The following is a 20825-nucleotide window of genomic DNA, read 5'->3' on the forward strand; positions in this document are numbered from 1 at the left end:
TATATATATATATATTTTTTTTTTTTGGTGATGGTGTTTTTGTTGAGAGCACTAATTGTTAATTTTGTATCCCTCATCAGAGTATAAGTTGAGGGAAACAAAGATATTGCCTATTTGTTCATTGTTTTGCCTTCTGAGGCTTGAATAATCTTGACTCATAACTAGAAACTTAGTACTTACTGGGTGAGTAGTTGGACAGAAATGGAAGTAAGAATAGGTAGGTTGGTGGGCAGGTGCATAGGCTAAGCTAGGTGAACCCAATAACTAGGATTAGGTAGTTGTATTTTGATAAAAATTTCCCAGAACACAGGATTTGAGCAGACCAAAAAAAGTTTTAAACGACCAATAAATAAAATTGGAAGGTAGTCATAAAATGCAATAGTCACAGTGGCCGGCTAAGGTTAAAATTAGTTAGTTAGATGATCACAGAGGAAACCCAAGCAATGATTTTCATTTTTTTCTGAAATGTCTCTTCATTTGAACCTATTTCTGTATTTACTTTGTTGTTGAGGAAAAAAATCTGAAAAATTACTAATGTGTTCTTTAAAAGGTAGAGAATTTAATGTCATGCTTGATAAAAATATGTTCCAAACTAGATTAAAATGTCTTTTCTCCCTTTGTAAGGTGCTTAGTTTCTGTAGTGTTTTTATTATGGTCTCTACTTTTTAAATTTTTAATATTTTAAAAAGATGCTTGTCATAGGGCATGTGTGCTTGCTGAAGAGAGAGAAAGAGGGGGAAAATGAGAAATCATCCCCCAGGGGGGATGGCCAAGCTGAAATCCCTTCTCTTCCACTCTCAGAATTTTGGGCACATGCACACATGTTCCTGGTGTGTTTTTCAAGTGTCCAGGTCTAGGACTCAAGCCACAGAGTTGGCTGTATGGGATACAACATCTTAACCACCATGCCACCTGATGACTTCAAATCTGTCTATATTTTTTTACGTAATCTCTTTCATAAATGCCACGTAATGAAAGTTATCTCTTAACTCTTTTAGTCCCAGGCCAGCAGGAGGCATGGTAGTTAAGGTACTGGATTCCCATATATCCGATCACAGTTTGAATTCCGGACCTGGTGGCTTGCTTCCTCACTTTACCTCTCTTTCTTTCTGTCTCTCTCTGACACATTGAAAAACAACAACAACAATAATAAATAAAATTAAATAAATAACTCTTTAAAAATATTTTAGTATGCCATTGCAGTGTTCCATAAAATTATGGCTTATGGACCAGCCCCATGGTCTGGTGGTTAAGGGAGCTGGATCCCACAGACTGACTGTGGATTCAGATCTCAGCCTGAGGGCTTGAAGAACATGCTAGCCTTAGGGTAGCAAATGGCATAGTGGTTATATTGCTGGACTCCCACATGGCTAATCGTGGTTCAAGTCCTGAACCTCGTGGCTTGAAATCACATTGAGTGCATGTGTGTGTGCCCAAGATCCCAGGAGGAGAATGGAGGAGAAGGGATTGCAGTGAGGCCATCTCCCCCTGAAGGATGATTTCTCACTTCCCTTTACACTCTCTCTGTCTCTCTCTGATGAGCCCATGCACCCAAAAGCAAAAAACTTCTTAAAAATAAAAACATGCTATGATTATGGGTGTATTTGCCTCAAATGTCAACAGGATAGAGAAATGGAGGAGAAGAGATTGTGGAATAGCCACACCCCACTGGGGGGTTGCTTTCTCCCTTTTTCTCTCTCTGTGTCTCTCATGTCTCTCTCTGGTGAGTGCATTTGACCTATGGCAATTTAAAAAAAAGTCTGGCTGTGATTTGTGTATGTGTGCACATGTGCACGTATGATATCAGAGTTTAGTCAACTATGATATGAATCAAACAGCCTTTACTAGGGGGCAAATGACTTTTGGAAAGTCAGTGTAAAGGCTTGGATGTTGCAAGTACAGAGGTGTCTATCATTTATGAAGGACAAGTAGTTAGTGCTCACATTGTCAAACTAACATAGTGATCACCCTTTATTAAGCTATTAATGCATGTAAATTCTTTTTTTTCTTGAGCCAACATGAGCCAAGAAAATAAAGAAACTAAACCATTTTTTTTTAAAAGTTTTTGCCATAGGGCACATGTGTTCTCTAGAGAGAGACAGAGAGAGGGAAAGTGAGAAATCACTCCTTCCCCAGAGTATGGCCATACTGCAGTCCTTCTCTAGGGATTTGGGGGCACTTATGTACATGCACTTGGCATGATTTTCAGGCTATTGGGTCTAGGACTCAAACTGAGGTTGGCCATGTGGAAGTATAGTGCCTTAACCACCATGCCACCTGCTGGCCCCCTCTACTTCCACGTTTAAAATGAAAAAGTTCTAACGTTTAAAAACAACAGCTTCCTCAGCTTCTCATGAATGTCCCCTGCTGCTTCCCTCGTTGAAGCAGGTGACTGGCAGTATGGCAAGAGTCAAAGTCAAATGCATCAACCACTACCTACTTCCATCCCCAGGGACTTCAGTCCCCTCCAAATAGGGTTTGACCCTACATGCCTCACATGAAAACTGAGCCAACCTTCATTTTCATATTTTCAGGAACAAATGATATCGACATCCTCATAGATTTCTCAAATTGACACGATGAGAATGAAGTGCATTTTTCTGGGTCACATATGAACATTTTTCATGTTTGTTATTCTCGTCAACTGTAGTAGTATACTCTTATGTATGATGGAGAAAAAAAGCCATGAATCTTAAAAGAACTATGGTGTCTGAATCCTTTTTTTATTCCAGGAGTTCCGGCAACATTTGCTGCAGCCTGGGCTGTGGCACGAGCCACTCTGGCTGATGCGAGGTGAGTGAGGAGAAAGGTAGAGACCCTTAGACTCTCCAGACTCAGACCCCCTGCTTAGAATTCACACTCGCGGCTGTTCTTGATGCTGTTGCTCTTTACAGATGCCACGTGAAGCTACCTGGACGCAACAGGAGCTTTCAGTACATTAGTAGCAAGCTCTCTATCCCAGAGGGCATAGAACGGAAGAACTCACAGGGCAGATTAAGATGCTCAGACTCTATGGGTTACAAAATCAACTTATAACATATGGTGGGAAGTGAGGGGGAAGAGATGGGTAAGTGCCGGCAGGTGGGAGGATACACGCCTCATAGGTCAGACAGGCACTGGTCATGTTCTGGCTCGCTCTGCCGCTTCGGCTTTCCCTCATCATGGCGTTGTTATAAGGACCGCAGTATGAGGTTACAGCCTCACAGGAAGAAGGTGACACACAGGAGCTGTCTCAGAGATGCAGGGGCAAGTTTGTTGCCAGATTGATGGATTCTTAGCCTGCTGAGCAGCTGTTCATTTTATTTGTGATTCTTGGGCAAAGGACATGTGGAAATAGGTTTCATCAGTCAGTGGCTACTTTAAGACCTAAAGAATATTGAGCATCTGTGTATCAGGCGTATTTTGTCTCTCATGTATTCAGTGTATCATGAATGTGCCCCGTTGTCTCATATGTCTTCATTATTTATGATTAACACACATGGACTCACAAATCATTTATCCTGGGGCTGGCAGGTGGCGTGGTGGTTAGGAGTGTTGGACTCCCTCATGGCCTGGACCCAGCAGCTTGCTTTCTCATTTTCCCTCTCTCTTTCTCTCTCTCACTCTATCCCTCTATGTTCAAATTAAAATAAATAAATGGGTAAAAGAAATACGTTGCAATAAAGTAATTCTTTAAAAAAGAAATTATTTATCCATATTTAATGCAGACTATGGATTTCATCCTTTTAATTTTTTTTTAATCCTCCATAGAAGAATTCTTTTAAGTTTTTTCTTTTTTTCTTTTTGCTGTAGGGCACATGTGCTTGCTGGAGAGAGAAAGAGACAGTAAGAGAGAAAGTGAGATATTACTCCCCAAGGGGGATGGACACACTGCACTTCTCCATTATCCTGAGATTTTGGGCATGCACACACACACAACTGGTGTGATTTTTAAGCCACCTTGTTCAGGACTCGAACCACAGTTGACAATGTGGGAGTCTAGTACTTTAACCACCATGGCACCTGCTGGCCCTGACGACTTAAATATTTTAAAATAATAAAACAAATGCACATTGAAATCCATCCCTTTCTTTGAATCATTAGCACCTTCCAGGTAGCATGGGATTAATTTAATGTAGCCTTTAAAAGTAAGTACAGAGATGGGGCCGGCAGGTGGCATGGTGGTTAAGGGTGCTAGACTCCCACATGGCCAATGAGGTTTGAGTCCCGGACCTGGTGGTTTGCTTTCTCATTTTCTCTCTCTTGCTCTCTCTCTTTCTCTCTCTCTGTCCCTCTCGGGTCAAATAAAAATAAATAAAGTTAAATAAAATAATTATTTTTTAAAAAGTAATGTCTTGTGATGTGATGTTGAAAACTCATTTTCTTTCAAATTTTCAAGATTTTGAATTTAGTCTTAGTTCAGGTGGTGCGAGTTTGGTGACCACAGGAAAGACACATGACCTGTTCACGCATCAGTTTCTCACTTACAAAATGGAGATAATGCAGAAATGACGTGAATAAGTACAAAACACTTAGCGCAGTGCGTCAAATAGGAAACACTAAATGGGCCTGTGATGAGGGGGAGCTCAGGGGCAGGTACTAACAGGGCTGCTCTGGGACAGCAGGTGCGCTACCTAACCTCTCTGAGCCTCAGCTTTTCTCATCTGTCAAATGCAGATAAAATGAATGCTGCTCTTCTCAGGTTGTTATAAGATTAAATAAGGTAATATATGTAACAAACAAACAAACGCAGCCCAGAGTTTGCAATACACTGGCAGCGAGTGCTATCTATCAGCACACATTGTTTCTTTAATTATTTTATTAATTTGTATTTAATACAAATTTAATACAAATTTGATAAAAACTGACATTTCTGTTGATTGCTATTCCATTAGAAAGCAGGACTCATTCTTCCACTCATCTGATATTTTGATTTTGATTCTGTCAAATCCATGGAGCTCTGATTTTGCTAAAGCTAGAGCTTAAAACTTAGGCTGGGGAAGAGATATGACCTTCCAGACATGTGAGAGGCCACATTCAGATATTTGGTCTTTGGTTAGTGATAATGACAGCACACTTGCATTTTGTAAAGATTTTTAGCAGGACATGGTAGAAAAGTAGGAGGAAAATAGTAAAAATAGTGGCTAGCATTATTGACTATTGACCAGGTACGTTCTAATTTGAAAAGATTAAGCTAATTGAATGTTATATCCACCCTAGGAGACCAAGACCAGAGCCCAAGGATGGACAGCCATAAATCGTAGAGGTTAGACACTTGGGTTCCGGGAACACTCAGTAAATACTATGGGCAGATTTGTTGTTTCTACGGAGATAAGAGGCGTTTTTGTTATCTGTGGAGGAAGTTAGGGAGGGATTCCTTTTATGGTATCAATGACAGCTAATTGCCCTTCAGGTGTTTTATATTTGATAATCAAGAGTTGCAGGGAACCAGCAGTTAGCGTAATGGCTATGTCGCTGGACTCCCACGTAGTCGACCGCGGTTCGTGTCCCGGACCGGGTGGCTTAAAACTCACGCCGGGCGCGTGTGCGTGCGTGCCCAAGATCCCGAGAGGAGAATGGAGGAGAAGGGATTGCGGCGTGACCATCCCCCCTGGGGGGTGATTTCTCGCTTTCTGTCTCTATGTCTCTCTCTGTCTGTCTGGCGAGCGCACGCGCCCTACAGTGAAATTCTCTCCAAAAAAAAAAGAAAGAGTTGCAAAGGACAATGTCTATTGTACACTAGGCAGTGTGTGCTTGTCTTCACTACATCTGACCTTCTGTCCTCCTACCCTGGAGTTTTCAACAATTTACATTTTTTCTTGAGCTTTGAGCTCATGCTTATGTATTCATGTTGCATGTATACATACAGTGTTGTCGACTAGCATGTGTTTTCATTTACGTGATAAAATTAGACATACCTGAATTTCATGGTGTGCAGAAAGAAAAACCGTAAATACACGTGCTCACTACCTCTTCAGTGTAGAGGGCATGAGTGAAATTCTGTCTTATCATACTTATCAGCACTTGCTGATGTTTTTAAATGAATTCATATGAATCCATTTGACCATTTCTCTCCATTTCCTAAGTACGTACTGAACAATGATAAAGTCTGAGTTAACTCAAGTTGTGAGCTACTGCGAGATGTGTTTTTTCTTGTGTTCACTAGCTATGGCAGCTTCTCAGCCTCAGTCTTCCCATCTGTAAAATGAGAATAATATTCTTTATTTTATGGGGCTGGCTGGTGGCATGGTGGTTAAAGGCACTGGATTCCCACATGGCTGACTGTGGTTTGAATCCCAGACCTAGAAGCTTGCTTTCTCACTTTCCCTTTCTCTCTCTCTCTCTCTCTGTGTGTGTCTCTGTCTGGTCAAATTAAAAAATGATAAATGGAATTAAATAAATAATTCTTTGAAAATAATATTCTTGACTTTAACTGAAGTTGTGAGTCTTCACAGGGTAGGCTTTTATTTTTTTAGCTTATTTAACTTTATTTATTTATTTAAATTTGATAAGAGAGGGAGAGAGAGAGAGAGAGAGAGAGAGAGAGAAAGCAAGCAAGCTGCCAGGGCCAGGATTTGAACCATAGTTGGCCATGTGGAAGTCCAGTGCCCTGAACCACCGTGCCACCTGCTGGCCCCAGCATCGGCTTTTAATTGGCTCAAGTGAACTTTGTCCAGAGCCTACAGGTTGTCTTTTACTTATCTTTAGGCACTGTATGATGAATGAGAACTGAAATATTCATTTAAAAATATTATTTCCATTTGTAGTAATTAGTCAAAGAAAAGGAGAAAGTGGAAGAGCATTCAGATACCTGTTCTTTGCTGTCATGGTCAAGGTTTTGTTATGAACTAATCTGTGTCTCCCTAAAATTCATACGTTGAAGAACTGTTAGCGGATGGGAGAGTGTTGAGCTGCGTTGTGAAATCCTTGGTTCTTTGGGTCCAGATCACTAAAATTAGAGATCTGTCCCTAGGCGCAAAATGAAACTGCAACCACGAATGAAGTAGGTAGAAAAGAAGATTTAATAAAACGAAACGAAAAAGAAAGGAAGTACACCCAGAAAGGTTGTTGGGCGGGCGGATTGCCAGGTGGCAACCACGCTTGGTGCTAGTTAACCGTTATTTTTATTACTAGAGGTCATGAATATTCATTAGCGGGAGGCCCCTTACGCTGTCTATGTCCTTCCTTTAAATTAGAATCCACATGTTATTTTCCTGCACCTGTGCACCTTCCTCACAGGTAAAGAATGAAGAACTTGATCACCTAATTGCGCAGGCCCAATGCGAGCCAGGCTGCCCCAATTAGACTGCCCAGTTAGTCCATCACCCTAATGGGAATTAGAGCATTGACCAAAACACTTGCTTGTGTCTTTTTGATAAGAGAAAAATCTACGAACCATCCCTGTGCGCTTCCCTCAGGCCCCAAGGAAGGAAGATGGCAAATTGTCTCGCCCTCCTGGCACCTTGGAGCTAGATGAGCCTTTCGCTTTTCTCTTAGGGCTGCCTGCTCATGAATAACTAACTGCCTACTACAGAACCTCTACTGTGATTGTATTTGGTGATAAAGCCTATGAAGAGGTAATTAAAGCTGAATGAGGCCGTAAGAGTGGGGCTCTGCTGTTGTATTGGTTTGTCGAAAAGTCATGACACCTTTTTACATAGAAAAGTATGTCATGGCTTTTCTGACCACCCAATGGGATTGGTATCCTTACCGGAAGAGACAGCAGAGGGCTTGCTTTCCTTCTCTCTACACACATAGAAGAGGTCATATGAACACACAGCGAGAAGGAGGCTGCCTACAAGCCAGGAGGAGAGGCCTTACCACCCTCACCTCAAACTTAAAGCCCCAGACTGAGAAAATGACTGATGTCTAACCCACCCAGTCTATGGTATTGTGTTGTGACAGGCCTAACAGACTAATACATTTATTTTAAATGCAAAGATGATTGAAAGAGAGACGGTATACAGATATAGGTACATACACGCACGTAAATGCTGAGCATTCTTTCTGTTAGAGTCGATTTCATTCATGATAGAGGGCATGTGCTTGCACAAGGGGGAGAGAGAGAGAAGTGCTCCCGACAGGGTCTTGTCGCACTATCATCCCCTTCCCCGACCCCCCAGCTTGTCAGGATCTTGGGCATATACTCATGAGCCTGGCATGTTTTCAAGCCATCCTGGCCAGGGCTCTGAGCCCATAACTGGCCATATATCTTCCAGCCCTGTAGTTCTGTTTCCTGCTGCCTACGTCACCAGACTGGGCTCCTGCTGACTACGTCACCAGACTGGGCCCTGAGCATAATTTTGTTAACAGGATACAATTTCACGTCCACAGATAGTGTCCATTTTCTGACAGCGTTTTCCTTTTTGCTCTCTCCTGGGATCCTTTCCTTAGTTTGAACCAATATGTCTGTTTTGAGTTACTGAGTATTTCGTTTGCTATGCACTGAAGAAAAGGCCACGCTGTGTGAGCTCCTGGACTCTGTCAAGAAGTTGTCCCTTGCCGTTCCTCAGTATCTGAACTCACAGAGCCACTATCTTCAGGTTCAGCCTTCCTAATACTTGCTTCAAAGCTCCCATTCATCAACTTCCCTCAGTTCTAGAACTTTTGGCCTTCATTTTCACTTGTTTTTATCTCTTTATTTTAAGAGGTTTTTTTCTTAGGGTGTGTGTGCTTGCCACAGAGAGAGAGAGAGAGAGACAGTGAGAGGGAAAGTGAGAAATCACCCACCTCTCCACCCTGTCCCCATGGGAGAAGTCACACTGCAATCCTTTGTCCTCTGTTCTCTTGGGATCTTGGGCATGCACACACATGTACCCAGTGTGATTTTTAAGCCGCTAGGTCTGGGACTTGAACTGGGAGTCCAGCAATGTAACTGCTATGCCATCTGTTGGCCCTGTTTTTATCCCTTTATGCTATTTGGATTTGTTAATAATTGAAGGTTAATGGTATCTATATTGCTATCATTATTGTTATATTTGGGCAGTGATACTGAAAATATGAAAGAAAATTTGTAGCATCTGTTATTTGATTCTAGGGGAGGAAATTGAGTTAGTCAGGAGGTATTAACTAATGCTATAATAATAACATTCTGAGACGTGTAACTGTGTAACCTAGATTTTAATTTTAGAGGTGGTAGGACCTAAGGCATTTTCTAGTCCCATCCCCTCATTTTAGAGATAAATAAAATAAGATCCAGAGAGATCAGGATGCATTCTCAAAGTTTACAGCCAGCCTAGAGCAGAATTTTGATTGATTTATCCATCCACTTAACAGCTATTCCTGGCCTAGAGCACAGAAAAAGGCAAATATGTTTATAATGCATTTTATGTTAAATTACCTAGTTAGTTTTCTTAGTTATTTCTTGTTTTCTTTCTTAAAGATCATAAACTAAATCTTAAAACATTAATAACCACATCTTTTTACTGAAAAAATAGGAATTTGTTATTTTTGAATCAAAGAATGCATTGAGTGCCTAATGTGTTGAAAAATGAAACTGATACTAAATATTACTCTAAAATGGTTCTCTTACACTGCTGGTAGGAATGTAAATTGGTCCAACCACTGTGGAGAACAATTTGGAGATTCTTAAAAAATCTACAAATAGAACTACCATATGATCCAGCAATCCCACTGCTTGGTATCTATCCAAAGGACAGAAGAATTCTTAATCGGAAAAGTGCTTGCACATTGATGTTTATTGCGGCACTTTTCACGATTGCTAAATCATGGAAACAACCCAAATGCCCAGGAACTGATGAATGGTTAGAAAAACTGTGGCACATGTACTCAATGGAATACTATTCATCCATAAAAAACAACAAAACCCTGGCTTTTGACAGGAAGTGGATGAATATGGAAGACTTACTGCTGAGTGAAGCAAGCCATGCTATGAAGGAGAGGCATTGTATGTCCCCACTTAATATATACCGAGTGTCTGCACTCTATGACTGAAACTAATGGTCTAAAGGATATAGAAACACAGAATATAGATGTAAATACCAGATACAGTGTGTGTGAAAGAGGAGGGTCTGAGGAAGGGCATTTGGGGGAGGGACAGGGAGGAAAAGCATTGATGGCACAAAGAGGTGTGGTGTTGTCTAAGATATTTCATAGTTTTATCAACTGTACTGGGGAGAGATGTTCGCTTGTTGAAGTGCCTGTTTTGTAAGACAAATAATAATGTGATTGAATGTATGGAAGAAAATGAAATGAAAAAAAATTAATAAAAAAATGACAAAAAAACTGGTCAATTAATGTGAACAATTAATATAAGTTATATCTTGTGACTTTATTGTGTAAATACTTCATTTTATCTCTACCTTATTCAGAATTAGTTCTTGACGCCTGCAGTGTTCTAATCTGGAATTATTGGGTGAGGGAGTCATTTTATATTTGATTTTGCATATAAAATTTAACTGTGTTACTATTTATCTGGCATGATTTCAAAATAGCCTGATTCAATTTCTCATAAAATTCAGCTTTTATATGGATAGTAAGTTCTGGGTTTTCTTGGGTGTAATCTGACCTCTGTATAGTGTCGTACCACGAAGTTCAGGTGGTGAGATCTGACTCAGTATCTCCAAAGGACAGATGGGGTCCCTATTTATGTTTCTCACAGTTGAGACTCAACTTGTTCTGATCTGGCCTTTCAAAGCAAGAACTCTGAGTTTTTCTGCATCTTGGCCATTTATAGATAGAAAAATCAGGCCTGGATTTCAAAGATAATGCTAAACTCTATTGACTATACCAAGGCAGTCTCCTCTAGTTTTAAAATTCTATCGTGAGTGATAATTATGTAGTCTAGGTGCGACGACTGAAATTAAAATATGAGTGATTTTGTTTCTCTTTCCTTTTATTTACCATAGCAAATTCACTTTACAAGCTACTTCCTTATGGCCCTCTGCTTCCTTCAAAGGAGACAAGAGATGCCAACAAATGAAGAAAATCCATAACTCTTTGCTACACTTTTGTTTTATCATCCCAGCAGGAAAGCTGGGGGCTTGCAATGGAAAGGAGCATGAAAAGAAACCCTCTGACATTCTTAGGGCATCTACTGGCGCTTGGGGCTGGATTTCTCTCAGCTCCTCTACTTCTATCGATTGTGAGTTGTGGAGAGAATGCAGTATTCAGTCAGTGCAGTTCTCTGGATCCCTCCAGCAGAACAAAGCATCTGCTTCTAACCGACTCTAGGAAGGTCTTTCTAGTCAGACCTTTGTGCCTCTTGCTCTACCATTTGGAACTGGATTTCCTAGAGTGTTAAAACATATTAAAAAAATCTGAACAAAGGGTAGTTTTGGGGCCAGGTTCACAAATATAGTGAGTTGAGTTATTAATGAATTAATTAAAACAAGGATGCATAGCATGTTCTTTAAAAATAAAGAAAAGTCTGAAATCTCAGTTGCCTCTCCTATCATAGGGAAGATTTGAAACTTTGACATTAAAGACCATTGCAGTTAAAAAAAAAAAAAGAAAAAAAGATTCAGATCAGATTTCAAACTATCACAGTCAAGTTTTTCACGTGTTTAGAGGGAGCTGTTTTTTTTGACCTACTTCCAAATGCAAGTATTTTATCGAACTAGAATTGTATCATTGAATCCCAGGTGAAATGGAAAATGTCATTGAGGCAAAGAAAGAATATTGTGAAGATATTAACGGATATCAAAAAGGGAAAAGAAAATTTATGGGATTCAGGAAGTGTGTAGCTGGTGAATCAATGTTCAATTTATATTCACACAATACATGCCACCTTCATTATAGCAGAAAGCTTCTTTAAGGAAGTTCGATACACATTCTGTGTAACTCGGTAACACTGTCTTTAACCTTTGTTGTCTGGTTGAATGAAGCAAAAAATTGATGCATGTGAATAATGCTAAGAAATGTTTAGTAAAGTACAAGACTTCTGTGCTTTAGACTTCCATATTACTCACATTTTAAGTCTATTGACTTTGCAGATTTCAGGCTCAGTTGCCTCAGAATTACCCACTGGTGTAGCGGTCTGGCTTATTTCGCTATGGTCTTCCCAGTGGAATACTGTGATATTAAGTTCCCTTGATATAGATATAAAGAAACTGAATATCTATAATCTATAGCAGAAACTGAGAGATTGTATATAGCAGGGAGGCTAATTGTGGATACTGGAGATATTATAGAAGGTGGCGGGTCATAGGGAGTGGGTAGTAGGGGTTGGGATGGAGGGGATCAGGGAAAAAAACAAGCAAAACTTTTTTTTTTTGAGAGGTTTTTTGCTATAGGGCGTGTGCGCTCACCAGACAGACACAGAGAGACAGAGAGACAGAAAGCGAGGGGGGTTTAGCCACGCCGCAATCCCTTCTCCTCCATTCTCCTCTTGGGATCTTGGGCATGCATGCACACGCGCCTGGTGTGAGTTTTAAGCCACCGGGTCCGGGACGCGAACCATGGTCGACTACGTGGGAGTCCAGCGACATAGCCATTACGCTAACTGCTGGTCCCAAGCAAAACTTTTAATAGGTGTGAAAATGTAAAGTTATCTGTTGATGATAATATACATGGTAATGTCTTTGACTTGACTAATATGCACTGTATTCATGCTGGAAAGAACCATTTTGTACACTGTAAAGATGCACAATGATTAATATACATAAAAAAATAAATTAAAAAATAAATTTCAACTCCTCCAAAAAGAAAGTGAAGTTTTAACTGCAAAACAAAAAAAATGAATTGCAGAACAGAGTACACAAAACATTTTTTTTATAAGAGGGTAAAATTAGAATATAACATTTGTTTTTGTTTGTATATGTATAAGAAAACACTGGAAGCATATGGAATAAGGTAGTAAAAGATGTTTTCTATAAAGTGAGGAATAAGAGCAGCGGTAGACAAACATGAGTAGAACTAAAATGTCTCAATATCTAAATTTTTATGTAATTTGACTTTTGAAATGGGGATGTATTGCTTATACATAAAAATCAAACTTTAAAAAGATGTAGATATTAGACATGTACTGAAATGTCTTACTTTTAAAAATGATTGAAAGAACATTCTACTACGTATATGTTATTGACTTTAAAAAGTAAACTTAGTAAGTTTATTTTCTAGAATTTAAAAGTTATCACTCTATCCCCACCAGTTAATTTTTAAAGTATCATTTACTATTGCCATAATCAATGCTGAGTTTTGTCTAAGGAAAAGGAAATTGAAGACTTTTATTTATATATCTTTAATTTAAAAATACTGTTTAAAGTGCTGCATTAAACTTTTAAGTGGAGCTAGTTTTTTATCAACTATGTACTGTTTATTCTAATGTAAGACCTCTGCTGTACAAACCAGGTTGGATGAGGTTGAGTCAAAGTTATTTTGGACTCAGTTTATGTCAAGTCAATCCAACAAATATTTATTACCTACCTACCTACACACTATGTACTATTCTAGGCACTTGTAATACATCATGGTGCAAAATAATAATCTCGATCCAAATAGAACTTAAATTCTAGTTGGGGTAGGAGGTGTGCAGAAAAAATACAACAAATAAGTAAATTGTATAGTATTTTTTTTTAATGTAAAGTTTTGCCTTAGGGCACATGTGCTTGCAAGACAGAGAGAGAGAGAGAGAGAGAGAGAGAGAGAGAGAAATTACTCTCCTGTGGGGACAGCCATGCCACAGTACCCTTTCCTTCATTTTCCTCCAGGATTTGGGACATGCACATGTACGCAGCATGTTTTTCAAACTGCTGCTTAGGAACTCCAATTGTGCAGTTGGCCATGGGAGAACTAGCCACCTTAACTTCCATGCCACCTGTTGGCCTTGTATAGTATTTTTTATTAGTATGCTAAAAAGAAATCTTAAAATTAAAAATAAAATGTGGATCTTACACAAACTTAAACAAAAGTGGTTTTATTTATTTATTTATTTATTTTTGCCATAGGGCATGTGCACTCCCTGGAGAAAAATGGGGGCAGGGGAGAGAGAGAGGGGGAGAGAGAGAGAGAGAGAGAGAGAGAGAGAGAAAGAGAGAGATCACCTCCCTAGGGAGAATGGCCTCGCCACAATCCCTTCTCTTCCATTTTCCTCTCAGGATTTTGGGCATGCATGCACATGTGCCTGGGATGATTTTTCCGTCTTCCAGGTCTGGGACTTGAACCACAGTTGGCCATGTGAGAATCTAGTACCTTAACCATCATGCCACCTCCCGCCTCCATCACTGTCAAAGATTTTTAAAAACTCACTTAATTAGGGAACTATTAAGATGTTATAATTGATTCAAAGGAGAAATGAATGAACTACATGTTTATATTCAGTAAAATGAATGCTGAACATGTACAACTAAATACAAGAAGTATTCAATATTCACAAGACATTAATCAATCACACTTCACTGAGCTCAGCTAATTTTTATTTCTATAGATAAGAATAATTTGCATTCAATTTTCAATTGCACTTCTGAAATGATCTATAGAACAGCTGGTGGTGTGGTGGTCAAGGTGGCTTGGATTCCACATGGCCAATTGAATGGTTGGAGTCCCCAGACCCAGTGGCTTGAAAAATATGCTGGGTATTGGCCCAAAATTTCAAAAGAAGAACAGAACTGAGGGGGTTGCTGGGTGGCCATCCCTGGTATAAATATTTTTTTCACTTTCCCTCCTTTTCTCCCTCTCTGTGTCTCTGGGAAGCACATGCGCCCTGTAGCAAATTTTTAAAAAATGATTAGCATTATTGTCAGTATTTTTACAATTTATAGAGCTATAAAAGAGAATTGCTGCAATTTCAGAGAATGAGATGACTTTCTTTTTCTTTCTTTTTTTTTTTTTTTTTTTTGCTTTAGGGTGTGCTCTCATTTACCAGAGAGACAGAAAGAGAGAGAAAAGGAAAGTGAGAAAGCGTCCCCTAGGGGGAATGATCACACTACAATCCCTTCTCCTTACTCTCCTCTTGAGATTTTAGAATTTAGGCATGGTAGAATTTAGGTGGTGTGCTTTTAAACCACTGGGTCTGGATTCAAACTGCACAGTTGGCCATGTGGGATCCAGCCACTTTAACCACTATGCCACCTGGGTGTTCTGAGAAAACTTTTTTCTTTTCTCTTCTCTTCTTTTCTTTTCTTTCTTTTCTTTTCTTTTTAGAGATTTTTGCTAGAGGGCATGTGTGCTTGCTGAATAGACAGAGACTGAGAGACAGAAAGCAAGAAATCAACCCCAGAGGGATGGCCATGCTGCAATTTCTTCTCCATTCTCCTCTTGGGATTTTTGGGCATACATGCACACACGCCCAGCATGAATTTAGAGCCTCTGAATTTGGGATTCAAATCATGATCAGCTATGTGAGAGTCCAGCAATGTAATCATTATGCCATCTGCTGGTCCCAAGAGAGGACATTATTCTATCAACAAGTTTTAATTATTATAGCTAATTACAATGGTAATAAAAGTGAAGTATCTATTGCACTATGCTTAGAAGATTGTACTTTTTTTGGGGGGTGGGTTTTTGCTGTGGGGCCTATGAGCTTGCCAGAAGGAGCTAGTAAAAGGGAAAGTGAGAAATTATCCCCTGGGGGAATAACCACACCACAATCCCTTCTCCTTCTGGGATTTGGGGCATGCACACATGTATGCCTGGCATGATTTTCAAGCTGCAGTTGACCATGTGGGTGTCCTGTGCTTCAACCACTTTGCTACCTGCTGGCCCCAAATCTTTGTTTCTTAAACAGAAGTTTGGGGATGGTGTTTTTGTTGGAAGTTAAAATGCTACTTAATTATCTTATTTACTTTGCCAGTTTGTTCTCCTTTATGTTTTAGGTGCTGGGAACTTAATGCTGGAGACATAAAATGGATTTACCAAGCCCCAATCTTAGCAGCCATTGGGGTAAGTTTAAAGCTTGAATAGTTTTTTTGCTTGTTTGTTCATTTTTGGTAAGTTTAAAGCTTGAATAGCTTTTTGCTTGTTTATTCGTTTTAAAAATGAATAATTAAACTGGCGATAAAACCTGGAGAAAGTTTGTCTGTCATTTTATTCCACAGTAGGTTTTACAGACTCTCACATGTACAGCAGTAACTGTTGGGAGAGTCTGGGTAGGGAATCAGACCCTTACTTATGGCTGTCACTGAGACCCAGGCAGAAAATACATACCGTTCCTCTAATTAACTAGTGCAACTCGAAAATGTCCAAATATCGATGACGTTTATGTTTAGGGATTTGTGAGACCCTAAATCTCTTCATAGTTTTCATCTGTTATAGTTCCACTTTAATGTTTTTATCTGGTTGTAAGTCAGGGTGGTGTGGAGGGAAAGATGGAATAGCAGAACAGAGAAATTACTGAGAGAATGTTAGTCTGACTCATTGTAGAACATCACCTAAAGCTTTTATTTGACATACTCCTCCAAAGGAATTAAGTGGACCTCATGCCAAGAAATAGCTACAGACTACTAATAGGTGGTAAGAAAATGACTAGAGCCAGCAATGCGGATTTCACCAGGCCTGTCCACTTGTAAACATACTACACACTGCATCTGTGTCACAAAGGAAAACGAGACCGTGCAATTCCTTGGGTCTAACAAAGCTCACCAGATATTTACTCTAGACTTTCTTTAATGGCATCAGCTTCTCTGTGGTATGGTAAAGAAATTATAACACCTATGTCTTCTTGGTGTTCATTTATGTAACAAAAGATTGTAAGTATCTTTAAAAGAGGACTAATATTAAGTGTAAAATCACTAGAAAATAATTTACCAGTCTTATTAACTTTTTTTTTTTGGTCTTTCCTTATTTTCCAGTTTCTTACTTCTCTCTCTCTTACTCTCTTTTTAACAGTGCATTATCCATTTTGTCAGCATATTGGCATACTGGATCTAGAAGGGCAGTTATTATTGGTAATATGGTTGAGGTTTTGTAGGATCAACCAGAGAATCAGATAAAAGCTTATTTACCTCCAAGCCAGCCCCATAGCCTCATGGGTAGGGGAACTGGATTCCACACAGCCAACCATGTGTTGAGTTCTAGTCCTGGTGGCTTGAGAAAATGTAGGGCACATGGAAGTGTGTGCCCAAAATTCTGATGGAATGAAGAAATGGAAGATAAGGAATTATGACAGCCACACCCCAAAGGGGACTACTTTCTCCTTTCCCTCCCCCTCTTCCTCTGCCTCTCCCTGGTTAGCACATGTGCTCTCTGCAAATAAAAAAAAAAATTAAAAAACCCTCATTTATCTTATAGGAAAAGAAGAAAAAGAAAAATAGAAGAGAATCAAAAGGAATCTACATTTTTAGAAGACCCATAATATGTTTATAGAGGGAAATAAAATATAGAACAGTTTTATTGCAGCTGGTTTTTATCCTTGCTAAAACATCCTACTATCAAATTAGACCCAATTCCCCTAAATTTATAAGCTCTTATGTATTAATTTAAAAAATTACCAGAGGGAATATGTGTGTGTGTGTATGTGTATGTGTGTGTGTGTGTGTGTGTGTGTATGAGAGAGTGAGAGAGAGAGAGAGAGAGCAAGAAAGCACTCCCTATGGGGCATGGTCATAAGGCAATCCCTTCTCCATCTCTCCCTCGTCTCTGGATTTTGGGCATACATGCACATGTGTCCAGCATGCTTTTCAAGCCCCCAGGTCTAAGACTAAAACCACATGGTCAACCATGTGGGATCCAGCCTCCTTAACCACCAGGCCATGGGCTGGTCTATAATTTAAATTTTGAATGTATGTTAAGTGCTGCTGTATTAATCTAATAATAAACCATTTCAGAACTACAGCTATAAGCCTGAGAGAGCATCGATGAACTTAAAAGTAAAATTTATGAAGTAAGGTCTGGTGTTTACTACTCTGATTTTCCTTTTCTCCCCATTGGTACTCTATAATCTGTATTTTGAAGCCTTTTATTTCCCTTTTCTATAATTTCTCTATATGTTTGATCCTCCATATTATAGTATTGTCTTTTATAGGACAACTTATATCTTAATTGCCTTTTGTGATATTAGTAGCCTTATACTAGCACTGATAAAATAAGAGATAGTCATTGCTCTTAAATGTATCTACTTCTGTATATAATGGCTAGGTTTTATTTTTCATTTGCCAAAAGGAAGGGCCTATTTTGCAAAATTATTAGGAAATGAAGAAAAGAATGGTGGAGAAAAGTATATCCTAGGGACATTTCCCATGGACCCATTCTTTTTTCCAACTGGAAGTTTTGTTGTTTGCTTATAGATCCATCATCACATCATTAATGTAGATTAGAAGTTTATTTGCTGAGGGTTACAAATTGCAGTGTGAAACAGTAAAGTGATTAAAGAGCTTCTAGAAGAGTCACCTTTGGCAGAGGAGAACTATAAATGATGGTATACTTAATACATTTTTAAGAAAAGTTAGGTAAAAGGCTATTTTCATTTTCTTGAATTAAAATCTGACAGCTCCAAAGCAAGCATTGAAAAATACTTTTTTAATATTAATCTCAAAGACCACAGAAGGGGTTCAGGAGTCCCTACTGTTCAATAAGTTCCTTTTTTGTTTCATTATTGCAGCTCAGGGGTTATCACTGTTCCATTAGGGGTTCTTAATTTACTCACAATCTATTAATATATATAAAAGTTTTCATATAATGTCAAGAATTGGATATGAAACCAATAGTCCACTTTTTTTTTATCAGTAACTTAGAAGGCTAAGTTATGAAAGCAAAAACCTAGAAAGGCAAGAGGAAGACTAAGAGAAAAAAATTACACAACGAAGAATTACAAAGAAATTCTCCACAGTGTAATTTGCAGCGACATGAAAGAAATACTTCTATAGTTAAGATGGTAAGCCTCAAGAACATAGAGCTTCTAGGAGAGAGATCTGGTCTTCCTGTGGGTAAGAGTGTAGAAGGCCCTGGGTGGATAATTGTATTGGATGTGAAATACCAGGTAGTAGGACTGCCAGGTTTAATGGTTCAGAGGATCCATTAAAGCACACACACAACTCCTGCAAATCCAGCAATTAGAAGATTCACAGGGAACCCACATCAATGCATTTTCTTTTCTTTCTTTTTAGAGAGAGACTTTTGTTATGGGGCGTGTGTGCTCACCAGACAGAGACAGAAAGTGAGAAATCAGCCCCCTGGGGGGTGGCCATACCACAGTCCCTTCTATTCCATTCTCCTCTTGGGATCTTGGGCACATACACACATGTGCCTGGCATGACTTTTAAGCCACTGGGTCCGGGACTCGAACTGTGGTTGACTATGTGGGAGTCCAGTGATGTAACCATTATGCCATCTACTCATCCCAAGTCAATGCATTTTAAAGCTTGGATGCCAAGGACAGTGATTATTTTACATAAAATTTCAAAGACCGGAGCTTAATAAGTAAGATTGGCTTTCAAGAAATCAAAGACATTTAACATCTACCTTGGAAGTAGGAATTAATAAGAAACATGAAATCATGAGCAAAGAAAGTAGAGATTAATGGGGGAAATTCATCCATTCGGGTTGATAGGGAGTAAGAGCATTTTGTGGTATCTGAGCAAGGGTTGTGTGTGCAGTAGTGTCAGGAGTTAAGGCTGCAAAGCAGGCAGGGGCCAGACCTTGAAGGAGCTCAGGAATTGAGAACTAATCTGATGAAATGGTGACAATGGTAGATTTTCATGTCGTGTCACCTTCTGCCATGCTGTCTCAGGTCCACACAGAGGCTTTCTTCTGGTTCTGCGAACCTGCCATAGTATTTCTACCTCAAGGCCCTTGCCCGTGCTGTTCTGTAATGTTGGCACGCTGTTCCTCTGCTTGTCACCTAACAGCCATTCTTTCAGGTCACAGTTTAAAGGTAACCTCTTAGAGAGGCCTTTTCTGACCACCTTGCAGATGTGAGTCACAGTAGTTAAAAACAGACTCTGGGCCAGGCTGTCTTTGTTAGAATCTCACGTCTACACTTTTGTAGAGGTTGCAGGCTGGCCTTGGGCAAGTAATTTAAATTCAGGGTCTACTTTTGCCCTCTGAAATCTGGGAATAATAGTATGAAATACAGGAGTTAATACTGGACAAGGGCTAGGCAGTGGCACAGTGATAAAGTAACTGAATCCGCATAGGGAAGACCATAGGTTCAGGGCCTGGAGCCTCCCTAAGAACACTGAATGCACACATATGCCCATGATCTATGCTTATGGTCTGAACTGAGACTAGGAGTGGGTTGCACCATGAAGACCCTGCTTTGGTTCCCTCTCTTTATCTCTCTCTCATAGACAAAGTAAATAAACTTTAAAAAAAAATGTAGTTGGACTGCATGAGGAAGAGTGGTTGGCACCAACACTAAGATCATTAACTATAATAATTTGTATTTCTCTTATGTTAAAAACTTGACCACAACCGAGGTGGACTCTCCCCGTCAAACACTTTATCCTATAAAATGTCGAAAAGTAATTAAAATACAGTCAGTTCTGCACAGCAATAATGTAACACTTGTGCTTTGTGGGTCTGTAAGTGGCTGCTCAGATCTGAGATGCTCCCGGGCTAACACCATGAGGACTCCAGAGGCTGTGCTGAGGCCCTTCTAGTCCCAGGATGTTCTGTCTAGCTGTACTTAAAAAGCCTAGCATACTGATAGTTTGACTTATTTTTAAAAGGCCTGTATATGTATCTTATCAAAAATGTAATCATTATTACCTCTTGTTGCTAGGATTTACTTTTTTACCCTGTAATTAAAACATTTTAGTACTATAATATTTGGTGCTATTAGAAAGCTTTGTGATGAAGAAAGAGATATTTAGATATTTTGATTTTTAAAAATATTTATTTTTAGATTTTTGCCATAGGGTTCATGTGTTTGCCAGAGACAGAGACAGAGAGACACAGAGAGAGGGTATGTGAGAAATCACTGCCTGGGGGGGATGGGCAGGCCACAAACC

General features: G+C 39.4%; 1 protein-coding gene across 1 annotated transcript in view; it reads left to right on the forward strand.

Moving 5' to 3' along the window:
- The window catches only part of PTH2R (parathyroid hormone 2 receptor), a 135708-nt gene that overhangs the window by 81761 nt on the left and 33122 nt on the right, over positions 1–20825 (forward strand). Inside the window, exons 8-9 of the mRNA XM_006140066.3 lie at positions 2733–2793; positions 15753–15819. Coding sequence (XP_006140128.1) covers positions 2733–2793; positions 15753–15819 — 128 coding nt within the window. The remainder of the gene's footprint in view (positions 1–2732; positions 2794–15752; positions 15820–20825) is intronic.

The sequence above is a fragment of the Tupaia chinensis genome, unplaced genomic scaffold (genome assembly GCF_000334495.1).
Source record: "Tupaia chinensis unplaced genomic scaffold, TupChi_1.0 Scaffold000018_1, whole genome shotgun sequence".
Taxonomy (NCBI): Eukaryota; Metazoa; Chordata; class Mammalia; order Scandentia; family Tupaiidae; genus Tupaia; species Tupaia belangeri.